Here is a 12,992-nt window from a genome sequence, read left to right on the forward strand (position 1 = left end):
AGTTTCCTTATAAGATGATACCACTTGTAGTTATCATATATATTTTTAGCAGCTTCTATCATAAAGTCCGCCACGTATATATGTCTCTGTATTAAAAACAGTCCACAGTCTTTTGCGACAATAGTATATATCAAGGAAAAGACATTTTAATGTGTCTAGCTCTGTGTAATAAACAGTAGCTATTTCTCCCACTCAGCATGAGACAAAGCCGTCAATACAACTCACTGTTTAGTTGTTAGTCCTTTTATCCATAAGCGTAGCCTTGCAGGTGTAGGAGACAATGCAGTAATGGGGGACTCAGCAAAGTGTAGCTATACGCCGTCTCTTGCCTGGGTGATCTCCTGCTTAGAGGTGTGATCTCCAATAGGGATTGTAGTGGCTACTGCACCTGGACGTCCCATCTCTCAGAGGTGCAAGAGCTGAGGTCTCTCCCGACTAAGTCTCCAGAGTCAGCGGCTGCGCTGTATGCAGGTGGGCTGATCGGCTACACAGGTGATCGCTGCGGCGGTCACGAACAATGCAGAGGTGAGCGGAGCTGCTGGTGGTTCACCGAAGCAATAAGCATAAATGAGGTGGATGAATTAGCAGTCCCTAACGCGTTTCTTCCATTAGGATTTCTTCAGAGGGGTGTGGTCACCTCTGCATTGTTCGTGACCGCCGCAGCGATCACCTGTGTAGCCGATCAGCCCACCAGCATATATACTAAACTGGCACTTACTTTTGATGTTTAGTCGATTATCATTGTAATTGGGTAATTCTTAAGCGCAGTAAAACCTCCTATTTATTTTAGTACATAAACCCCTGAGCTCTTTCACGCTACCCTTTGTTTCCTCCTTTGCATTTTTATATTATCTATATTACAATACTTGTATGTTTTATGTATGTTATGTTTTCATCACTGTTTGATGCTGATGGAACTGTAGCTATTTACATATCACTGACAACAATAATACCTGCTTGCATTGTTCTCGCTTTGTTGTGATGCTCTCCAATCAGGCAGTTGACCGTAGAAATCTGTGATCTAAACGTCAGAGTATTGTCTATGAGGAATTCTGTGCTGGTAAATACACGGCCTGGTTCAGACATGTACGCTAATGCATTCACAGCTGCTGTGCCAAAATCTTCTAAAGCTGTAGCTGGCTGGAAATGTATAGTGACGCCCACCGGTGGCTTCGCAGATCCAAGCAAGTCCGTACAAATACACAGCCACCATGGCAGACCATGCGATAATCGGCCATCTGAGTAGCCCTATGGTCACGCAGAATAGCCGTCTGAACTGAGCCGTCGGAACCACCTTATCTGCGTACGGGATCGCAGACACAGGTTAGGCACTCCCAGAAAATGGCCGGGACACGCCTGTATTTTTTGCCACCACCCCAAACGGTCCCTGACTGTCGATCACTTTGCAAAGAAATCCTCTCTGAGAGCAGCATCGCAAAGGTACCTTGGTGCATGCGCTGTCGACCGATAATCACTCAACTGCGTAAATATCGGAATAGCGTGCATCTCCAAATCCGGCCCACAATGTGAACATGTCCTTAGTGATGCTAGAGTTAACCTGTTTTATATTGTCAGAAGTTTGTTCACATAGGACATGATAATTTATTAGTTTTATCTTCCCTGATTAAGGATGAACTCAAAGTTATGACATCATCCAGTCGTTAATTACCTATAGTACTCTTTACATTGGCATCTTTCTAAGCAATGTCCAGCTTGTATAAAGAAAATACAATGCCTTTTACAGTTGTCATAAAGTTTTCTTGTTTCTTCTTACCAAGCAAATTTTAAATGAAGTAAGGGCTGAGCCAAAGATCAGCAAAGAGGATAATTAATGAGCAAATAAAGCCGCAATTTATACAAATATGTACACTGTGCTCTCCCTCACTCAGCTGCAGCAGGTTCCCATATTAGAAGAGATATGTTCTCCAGTGGAACATACACAGGGGGGCATACAATTCACAGGGTCATTTCTGCTCAAAGCCTATGGAGGTGTGAGCAGAATTAACCTACCTACTGGTGGCAGCTCTCATGTAATTGAATCACCCCCAGAGTGACATAACCTGGCAGACTTTCTTTGTGTGTATTGGTTGATTCATACAGAGGCAAGTGTCTGGCAGTAACAGTGATGTCACCGTAGCTCAAATGAATGCAATCTCAGTCATACAGTATTTTATACCTTCATGGTTCATACAGTCTCTAAATAAAATTCAGTTTAGGGGTTTAGTTGTCCTATAATAACAAAAAACGTACATGACGACCATTAATTCCATTTCATGTAGCACCAAATTCTCCTGTCATGTATCTTTTGTGTTCAAGTCTGTAATAGTTTCTTCAGCAGGTTGTTTTTATTGTCTGGAAGATTTATTGGCAATTTTACATGTGTCTTTCCAGTAGAGTCCAGCCGCAGTATGATTTACATGGCTGTGGGCAATAAGTACATTCCTGTACCTTTTCATGTGCGTTTTACAAGCCCTTTTGGAAATTGGAAACTCCAGGCTCAGGTGAATGTAAAAATTCTCAGCCTACATCCACACGTGGCAACTTTGTCACTTCCACTCCAAGTTTTCTTATCAACAACTAATGGCCCCCATACACTAGCGATGGATTGTCGCCCGGCTGCAGGATCGGTGAAATCCAACATGTTGGATTTCACTGATTTGCCGATCATGATCAAAATATGATTGTGATTTGCAAATTTCTGAAATTTAACATGTACATATAATTTCACTGATCCTCAGACGGATCACGGAACATCGATTAACGCCGGTCGGCATTTCCAACAGGTGGATCTGCGTTTCCAATCGCAGGACTGCGCAATCCGTCGTTCGGTGTATGGGCCCCTCATCCATTTTGCCAAAAGAACTTTTCATTTTGGCTGTTTATATCTCTTTACATTATAAACTAAAGTATATTTATTCAGGCCACAGATGTAAATTGAATAAAGAGTCCCAATTATACCATCTGATCAGGATAAATCCGATGTTGTTACGGACCTGTTATGTTAATTCCCCTTATTTACCGTACATTCTGCATGTGTGCATTTTAAGTACCTCGTTTTGATATATGGAATTCTGAATTTTGTTCACTTTGTGTTACTTACGGCTCTTAGGTTTTTACATAACACGAGCGTAGTGTGGAAGTTTTACAAACGAAATGTACATAAATCATTTATTTCATAAAAGGTAGGTTAAGCCTCATTTGCGTTAGAGGACTACAATATGATAAAATACCTGTCGCATTCCATGTGACCATGGTTTGTTGAAATAATTTACTGGATTCTGTTAAATATATTTTATTTTTCGTCCTCTAAAGCTTTCCTTGTCAATTTGAGGTTTGCATCAGTTAGAAAAGCTTGTTATGCTTATTCAGTCCCTCAAACCACACTTCATCTGCACTGCCTATTCTAATTACTGTCAGATGTGTTTTATTGTCTGTATTGTGCAGAAGTTAATAAATAAAATGGATTATTGTATATGTCAAGAATGCTTAAAAAAGAAACACCGCTATCCACAACTTAATAATGTAGTGGAAATCATTATTCTAAATACTAACTGTGAATTGATTTACTTTAAAAAATAAGTTGTAAGTGAAATATTTAATTTTGCTTTGTAAAAGGAAAAAAACTTTTTTTTGTTTGTATTTCCTTATTGTAAACAAACACAGACACACAGTAGTGTATATTTTATTATCAGTGTCCAGTTTCCTAGTATTCCACTGAATTTGTTTTCCATTCTGTAAACACTATTTTGCAATGATAGAACATTAGTACAGACACCCTGTCATTCTTTACATTCTATTTGGCTTTACATTTCAATGATGTGCAATAAAGTAGGCACAAAATAATTTGATATTATCTGAGTGCATTGTAAGCTTTATAACCCTCTCGCTGTTATGATACATTAGAAATGCCATTCACATTTGGACCAAAGGTTTCCTCCTGTTCTGCCAAATATTCCTTGCAAGCGAGTCATATTTCTAATCATTTAAAAACACATGGGGATATATAATAAGAATCATTCAGTAGTTATTACCGTTTTGTTTTCCCACAAAATGTATTATGAACCAAGTGCTAAGCTCCTTTAATTCCTTGCATATTTGATAGCAAATCCTCTACTAGGCACATGGGAGGGTAAAGCAAGCTGTACCGCTTTCAAAGAACAAGTGTAATGCAGCAGTACTCATGTATTGGGAAATCATATATGAAACAGCTACCTAATTCCAGCTTCCCTGTATTGCCTCTGGAGACTGGTCACATACTAACATACTGTATTGCAAGATCCTATACAGCTGTCTGGGACATGGGCAGTAAATTGCTTGTTTTACTCCTGGGATGTTTATTATTTATTATTATTATGATTATTATTATTCTTTGGTTTTCTTCAAATCCATTCAAAACAATATGTAATGTTTTGTAATCCTGCAAAACTATATGCAGTAATTATTTACCGTAAATAATTATGCGTTCTATGTAGTGTTCCCAATTAGTGTACGTAGACTAAAAATAAGTATTTAGATAATATAAAATAATTTACCAGGATACCATATCATGTTTGAAGTCACTTTTCTTTTTGTTTTGTAATCTGTGTTTATTGAGCACCAATACAGTGAACACATAAGAACAAGAGAATTTAAACAATGGCAGTGATACATTTTTACCTTATACAGAGAAAAACAAGTAAAACAAGACCAGACAAAAAGAAAAAACAATAGGAAGGAAGGAAAGGGTAAAGGGTATTAAGTAGGGAATTGGTGAAATACCGAAGGACGGGATGCTGGCTGTCAGTACATTGACAGCGACATCCCGTTGGTTCAAATCCTGACAGGGGAATGGTAAGTAAGGTTCCCCTGTCCTATTTACCCCCTAATCCTCCTTTCCTGCACCCTTATACTAACCCTCCCTACCCCGTACCCTAGCCCTCCCAGTAGGTGCCTAAACCCTAACCCCCCCAACCCCGGTGGTGCCTGAACCTACCCTCCCCCTGCCCAAAGACTAACCCTAATCTCCCCTCTCTCGCAGCCTAACTCTAAATCCCCCCCCGGGCTACCTAAACCTAAGTCTCCCCCCCACGGCTGATACTTACCTTTCCCCAGTGTCCTTACGATCTGGATGCCGTCTGCCGAGATCCCGGGGTCGGCATCCCGAGACATGTCAGGATTTCGGCGCCGGTGTTGTCTTGGCGATTGGGATTCCAATGACGGGATTTCGGCAGACGGCATCCCGGTTGTCGGGATATTAACCGCATCCCTTAAGTAGATCTGATATAGTGCTGATAATCATAAGACAATTTCTACTCCAACCAATAAACCATGAAGTCACTTTCCTATAAATAGAATGCTATTGTGGTGTTTTTAAGTATGCATATAGTAACTTTGGTAAATAATAAGATGGAAGCGTACATATACAGTTTGCAGTTCTAAGCAAAGACTTTGTACAGTTTTATAGACTCTTCTCAAATCTGAGATACTTGTTTCCTCACATTGGGCTCCTATTGTCAGAGTGTTTGCTACTGTAGGTTGTCTAATGTTCTTATTCCTATGGGTGTAATTACTAAACAGCAGGTTTTCAAAGTTGCCGCTTTGACCAGTAAATTTAAAACACCAATAGTAATAAATGCTAAATCAGGTTTGATTTATATGTATTGTTATTGCCGTTTTAAATCCAATGATCCAAGAGATAATCAGCAGCTTTGAAAGCACGAAGTTTAGTAAATATACTTGCTAGTCGATGGATGGATGGATAGATAGATTGATAGATGTGTGTGTATATAGAGAAATATATATACCCATCAGCAAAAACATTAAAACTACCTGCCAAATAGGGATGCAGTCAGGAAGCAGACGGTCGAAATGCCGACCACCGGCTTCCCGACTGTCTAATCCCAGCAGGGGTCTAATGACAGGTGTCGAGATCCCGATGTCTGTCATGTTACCTACGCCGGTTGCCCAGCATACCGATCAAAGGTAAGCCGGATGCTGGGCGTGGACAGCCACGTGGGGAGGGTTAGGTTAGGGGCTCCCGGGGGGAACTTAGGGTTAGGCTAGGGGAAGGGTGGGTTAGGGTTAGGCATCCCCAGGGGAGGTTAGGGTTAGGCAGCTCCTCGGGAGACTTAGGTTTAGGCTGCGGGGAAGGGGGGGTTAGGTTTAGGCACTTACAGGGGGGTTAGGGTTAGGCACTTGGGAGGAGGTTAGAGTTAGGCACCCCTAAGGGAGGGTTAGAAGAGGTGGTTAGGTTAGTTAATAGTAAATATACTTACCTGTCGGGATCTTCACTGCCGGTCTTCCGCCTTCGGGATTAGAATGCGTCCGGCGGTATTCTATACCAATCCCACCAAATATTATGTAGGACACCCTTGTGCCGCCAAAACAGCTCTGACCATTTGATTCATGGACTCCTCAAGATCTCTGAGGTGTTCTGTGATATCTGGCACCAAGACGTTAGAGGCAGATTCTTTAAGTCCTGTAAGTTGTTGTTTTGGTAGGTGATACGTGTCAAAGTAACATCCACGTGAATGGCAGGACTCAAGGCTTACCAGCAGAACATTTCCCAGATGATCACACTGCCTCCGCCAGCTTGCTTCTTCCTATAGTGCATCCCGGTGCCATCTCTTCCCCAGGTAAACGATGCAGACGTACCCGGCCGTCCACAGAATATAGAAGAGAAGATGATTCATCAGACAAGGCTGTCTTCTTTCATTGCTCCATTGTCCAAGTCTGACGCTCATGTGCCCATTGTAGGCACTTTCGATGGTGGACAAGGATCAGCATAGGCACTCTGACCAGTCTGTGGCTACGCAGTCCCATATGCAGCAGGCTGTGATGCTCTTTGTTTTATGACACCTTTCTATCATAGCCAGCATTAACTTTTCTGCAATTTGTGGGATAGGACGGGCTGGCCTTCACTCCCCACTCACGTCAATGACATTTGGGCGACCGTGACCTGGCACCGGTTGTCCTTCCTTGGACCACTTTTGGTATGTACTAACCACTGTATGCTGGGAACACCCCACAAGACCTGCCATTTTGGAAATACTCTGACCCAGTGGTCTAGCCATAACATTTTGGCCTTTTTCAAAGTCTCTCAGACCCTTATGCTTGCCCATTTTATTTTTTTTTGCTTCCAACAAATCAACTTCAAGAACTGATTGATCTCTTCCTGCCTAATATACCCCTCCCCTTGACAGGTGCCATTGTAATGAGATTATCAATGTTATCGACTTCATCTGTCAGGGTACTTTACGTTCTATTTGTATCACCAATACTTTCAACACACTGAAGAAGAATCCGAAATCTCTAACCCAAACTTTCCTCCATTTGTTTATTACAGCGTGAGACCAAATACTTAATTTTTTTTTTTCTGAAATTTTTTTATTTATTACAGACCAGATTCATCTTGGTTCCCACTGTCATGACCTGTCCTAAGCTTGTAATCCACCGTACATAAACATGCATTTCTAGAGCAATTTTATGATTTGACTAAGGTCATGTGTACACTAAATGCAGTTGGTGCTTTTGGGCACTAAATGTTTTGTTCTGCTGTGATCCACATTGCTTCTGCATATATATATATTTTTTTTACAGAATATTAAGTGATTCCTCTTATTACTGTGTCTTAATAAAATAAATTGTCTAGCAGTATTTCAAGCAAGTCCTATATGTACACTAGTCTACCCTCATTATATTTATATGTTAACAGTTGACAAGCTTCCCAGGAGCTTGATATTTTGTGGGTTCATACGTACTGTAAAAGAAATTATAGTGCTAAATATGGCAAATGCATTAAATATTTTTCCCTAAAGCACAAAATGATATATCCTGCATTTTGTGTTTGGACAGATCTTGTCTTAAACAGATGGCTTTTTTGTCATGGTAGTTATTGAATAAAGTTCCTTTTCAGTTTTTGATTAATGAGTGTTTTAATTAGCTTTGCATCTGAGCTCTATTTGCTAAGCTTGACTTGTCTTTCTTCTGATCAATCTTAATAGCCCTGCATATATTGCTAATGTCTCTAGCAGAATTGAAGCACTCGCAATGTCGTCATCTATTCATATTCAGTGGAGCGGCCTTGACCTCTGCCACTACTTCTGTTGTGTGAGATCCAGCTGTTTCAGGTGTGCTTAGTCATGGGCAGAATGTACGTCTACATCACCCACTCTGTTTCTAGGAAAAGGCTGTAAAATGTGTCCGTATGATGGGTATTCCACAGGCAGGTTTTAAAATGAAACCTTTTTAATCTTTCAGTGGTCCTATGCCTTGGAGAAACCGAATACTGGCAGCATCTTCAGCATTGCTTGGTCTGTAGATGGCACGCAGATTGCTGGGGCTTGTGGAAACGGTCATGTTATCTTTGCTCATGTTATTGAACAACATTGGGAATGGAAGAATTTTGAAGTAACTTTGATCAAAAGACGTGCTATGCAGGTTATATTTACGTTCATACCTAATTATCATGCTATTTTTGCACATATGCTTATCAAATTATTTGTGATTTTTTTTCTTCCCCCGTGAAATACTGTATACTGTGGAAGATACAGGACTGTGATTATTTTTTATGAATTGCACAATTTCAGGTCTTTAGGGGTTAATACTGTACTTTTTAATATTATTGGATTTCACCACTGCATAATGTGTGGCGGTTGTAAAAATATTGCGATCTGTCCGAGTAGGACCGGAGCCTTACACGTTCTCTGTTCTTCTAGGTCCGCAATGTAATTAACGATGCTGTAGATTTGCTAGAATTCCGTGACCGAGTCATTAAGGCATCTTTGAAGTTTGGGCATCTAGTTGTTTCTACCTCTCTTCAGTGTTATGTATTTAGGTAAGTAGGTTGCCTGTCTGTGAAATGTTTCCTCTGATTCATAGCTTTTCAATCATGTGTGAGACAAAGGTCTGTTAAACTGACGCTATACCAAGCTTGTGTCCTTTGTTGAAATACTGTCATAGGAAGCAGGTGGTACTGTTGCTGCTAATCTATTCTGCCTCTGAGAGAAGTTAAAGAATCAAAACATCTGGACTAGCTCCAACAAAAACCTTTCAAGTAATTGTTTTTGTAGCTTTCTGTTTTAAGTGTGGTCACCTAGTTTACAAAGTGAAAGGGCGGCCTCCAGCCCCTTTGTTTTGAGTTCATGATCTGGGCCCCAATTAGATGGTTGGGAGCAACACATTTGGGAACAGCTGCAGGCTTTTTTTTTCTTCCCGTTTGTAAGTCTGTAATGCCATATGTAACTACAGTGTGTCTTGTGGGAAGACAATAGTCACTCTGAACTGTGCCCAATGCTTCCATTTAAGCAAACTACTATCAACATGTTTTATTAATAATAATTATTATAATTATTATCCTTTATTTAGATGGTGCCACAAGGGTTCCGCAGCTCCTTACAAAGTACATAAGCGAAAACACAAAACAGTGACTTACAGTACAATACAATGCAGGACAAGATTTATATACATTGCTGCATAAGCAATCATAACACTTGAATAAGCAACAGGGCTTAAGCAACCAAGTTTTAGGTGCCTTAGTGGAAAGTAAGGAGTAGATGAAGGTATAAGTAAGGAGATGCAAGGAGGGTAGAGATCCCTGCTCGTGAGAGCTTACATTCTAATGGGGAGAGGCAGACAAACAGGCACAACACAGATGGGGAAGACAGGGAGGAAGGAGTATGCTATAATGGAAATGCTCTTCCTAAAGTGTGTGAATAAATTGTGATGGAATAATTCACTTTTATCCCATAGTGCTAGCCATAGACCTATAATAGTCAATATTAGAATTCATATGCAAAGTAATGTGGCGTGGTAGGCTAAGGAGTGCGCAAAACAATAGCCTTCTTTATAAATAGTGTGGTGCTTTTATAGGCTAACTATAACTATGTAAATGCTCTGTGTTGAGTTTGAATTACTTTTATCCTACTACATCCTGTTTAGAATCTATAAGAATTTTTCAAGCTACGTCGATTGAAGCCACAATTCATATTGCATGCCGGTGATACGTAATAGCATGGAAATGGCTATATTTGCCTTTTATTTGTGTTATTACTCTATGGGCCCTATTGAATTGTTTTCGCACCTACGATACTTTTTCGCATGCCGTACTTTCGCCTACATTGCCAGTTTAGCATACGAAAAAGTATCGCACGTACTCCTGCTATTCGCCGTATTCAATTCCAAAGGACGCGAAAACGCATCCCGATGAAACTCAAACAGGCAAAGTGCTGTCGAAATATCAGGCTTACCTGGGGGCATTACTTGTACATGCCCCCAAATAGCCCTACTGAAGGGGTTCTTAAGTGCTGTCAATTGGCTCTAATTAGCGTCTTTGCACAAGTGGTGAAGAATAGCATTAAGCAATATTTTTTGGTGTAAATAAGTAGTCCTGTGAAATTTGGGGTACATGAAAATGGGTCCAAGCATGGTTTAAAATCACTAAAGCAAAGTTTCTAGTGTTGCAAAAAACGCACCTTCAGCAAGCATCTGCAATCAAAAAAACACCTCCCCCATACATGCAGACCCCCCTAAAAGAGTATTTAGCTAGTTTTTATATTTGTACCCCCACTTTTAACTTTTTCGCCCCCATTTTCAAAGTAATTTTTTCGGGGTGTTCCTAATTTTGTTTCCATTTTTTTTTACGCAGTTTAATCCTTTGGGGGGGGGGGGGGTGTCCAAAGGGTGCAGAGTGGTTTCTGCACCACTGCACCCCAAAACCGCAATTCTGCACTTTTTCAGCCAGCTATTCAGAGGCAAAACTTATTCGCCGGGTAAATAGTATTGACTTTCCGCACCGGCGAAAAGTCGCAAGAATTGAATACGCCGGAAACTTTCCGCCTGGCAAAATGTCCCTAGACTCAGTTACTAGTTGTACTTATACAGGGGATAATAACTTAATATATTTGAAAATATAAATGTATAATAGGCTTGCTTTTATGATAAAAATATTTTCATCTTTAAAAAAAATAACAAATTAACATTAAATTACAACAGTTCAGTGGAAAAAATTGCCAGCATGGAGTATTACATTTGATCAGCAGCATAGATACCTGTAATTAAATTCCCACAAGAGCTTACTTTATAGTGTAACACATTTCTCCAATTGCGGAAGTATAGTACTGTTAATATGATATTTGAACATGGGGCCTGATTCAGCTGTGCACTGCTGATCGCAGATACCCGATTATCAATTAAGTACAGTGTATATGCAAGATTATACCAAACTCTCTGTTAGAAGAAAACGTTTTATTGTTATTTTATTTTTATGGTTTTTTTGTATCTTGTATATTCAATATGTTGCATACACTGTGCATTTTTTATGAACTGTTTATATATTTGTTATTCAACAACCAGTTCTTTCTCAGCATAAAGAACTGGAACACACCACTCATTTTTGACCTCAAGGAAGGAACCGTGAGCTTGATCTTGCAATGTGAAAGGTATAGAATAATCTATGTATCTTTTTTGTCAATTCCACAGCATACATAACCGCAGCTTAATATATTTCTTTCTATATGTTGTGTTTCAGCAATACGGCAATAAAAACATTTATAAGATTATTTTCACGTAATGTTACTTTGGGAATATGTTTTAAAAATAAAATAGGTTGTCATACTTTCCAATAAAATAAATGAAGTAATTTGATGTGACGTAAATAGCGGACATGATGTTGGTAGTTTTTAATACTTTTGAAATGTAAAATGCTCTTTAACATAAACATCTAAATTAACATTTAGTATGGTGACATTATGGTGTATGTATAATGTGTCTCTTTATGTGGATAAAAATATTAACCATTTATATATATATATATATATATATATATATATGTGTATGTACATCCCTTGATTAATTGTTAGTTTGTAAAGCAACGTCCTCTTGATGCACTGAAGTGGTTAAACGTGTGTTAGAGTAGCAAGTGTCAAATACTTCTGCATACACATGGCTAATTTGAATTAGAAGCCCTGTGTTATGGCATCTCTTTCCAATAAGCCATATGCTCTGTGTTTGTTAACAAATGAACCACATTCCATTCTGCATTCCTCCTCCCTGCTCTAGTGAATTAGAGGACTGGATTACTTCCCTTCTTAAAGGCTGCAGCGTGTGGTGCTTACAAAGCACTGCAACAGCTCTGTAACAATTTAATAATGAAGTAATCCAGAAATCTGTCTGCATTTTAAAAGTAAAAATCTGTGTTCAGCATAAATGCACCATGCTAGCACTAGAACAGGCCCCTCTTCATTTCTGTCAAACTCCGGAAAGAAGCATTGGTAGCTGGTGTATAGCACACATAGAATGACTGCTGTGTTTGCTGAGCTGTCTTTGAAGAAGTACAAGTTGTTGACTATAATGTACCTGCTCTTTGGTCACTTCCTTCCTTATTTTCTTGCAGGCATTTCCTCCTGGTGGATGGTGGTAGTTTGTTTTTATACTCCTATGAAGGTCGTCTCATCTCCTCTCCGAAGGTTCCTGCTATGAGAACAGATATTCTCAATGCACAGACTGTGTCTTTGAGCAATGATACCATTGCTATAAACGACAAAACAGATGAAAAATGTAAGTTATGTATGTATTTTACTGCATAGTGCCCAGTTCTGAAACAGCCTGTATCCATCTCACTTTTATTTAATGCTCTCTAGAAAAGCATTATGACACCTGAAATATATGTAATGCTGTATCACTGAGGAATCGGAGAACGATTAATATCAATAAGTATAAATACGTATAGTGGTGTGCGTCTTCAGTCATATATGTGTCCAACACCAGCTGGCATTAAATAGCCACAAATTCCTTTAAAAAACACCAGAGTCTAATTGAATATATAAGGACCGCAGCTCCCCTTTCTACAGAAAACCCGCAATCCCACAGGTATATATCACTAGAAAAAGAAAGGGGGCGCTCCATAGTGCATAAATGTTTTAATGGCATAAAACCATTAAAAGGACACTTGGCTAAAGGTGTACTGGTACCAAGTATAAAACGGTGTGGGCTGGTTTCCACATGTGTCAAAACAA

At 39.6% G+C, this 12,992-nt stretch overlaps 1 protein-coding gene across 4 annotated transcripts in view; it reads left to right on the top strand.

Annotated features, from left to right (window-relative positions):
• IFT80 (intraflagellar transport 80) overlaps positions 1–12,992 on the top strand; it is a 90,696-nt gene that overhangs the window by 50,870 nt on the left and 26,834 nt on the right. For all 4 annotated transcript variants that reach the window (XM_088479819.1, XM_088479821.1, XM_088479820.1 and 1 more), the window contains exons 9-12: positions 8,239–8,418; positions 8,697–8,815; positions 11,343–11,417; positions 12,371–12,534. In XM_088479819.1, coding sequence (XP_088335945.1) covers positions 8,239–8,418; positions 8,697–8,815; positions 11,343–11,417; positions 12,371–12,534 — 538 coding nt within the window. The remainder of the gene's footprint in view (positions 1–8,238; positions 8,419–8,696; positions 8,816–11,342; positions 11,418–12,370; positions 12,535–12,992) is intronic.

Source organism: Taudactylus pleione, unplaced genomic scaffold, assembly GCF_031769625.1.
Source record: "Taudactylus pleione unplaced genomic scaffold, aTauple2 ptg000246l, whole genome shotgun sequence".
Lineage (NCBI taxonomy): Eukaryota > Metazoa > Chordata > Amphibia > Anura > Myobatrachidae > Taudactylus > Taudactylus pleione.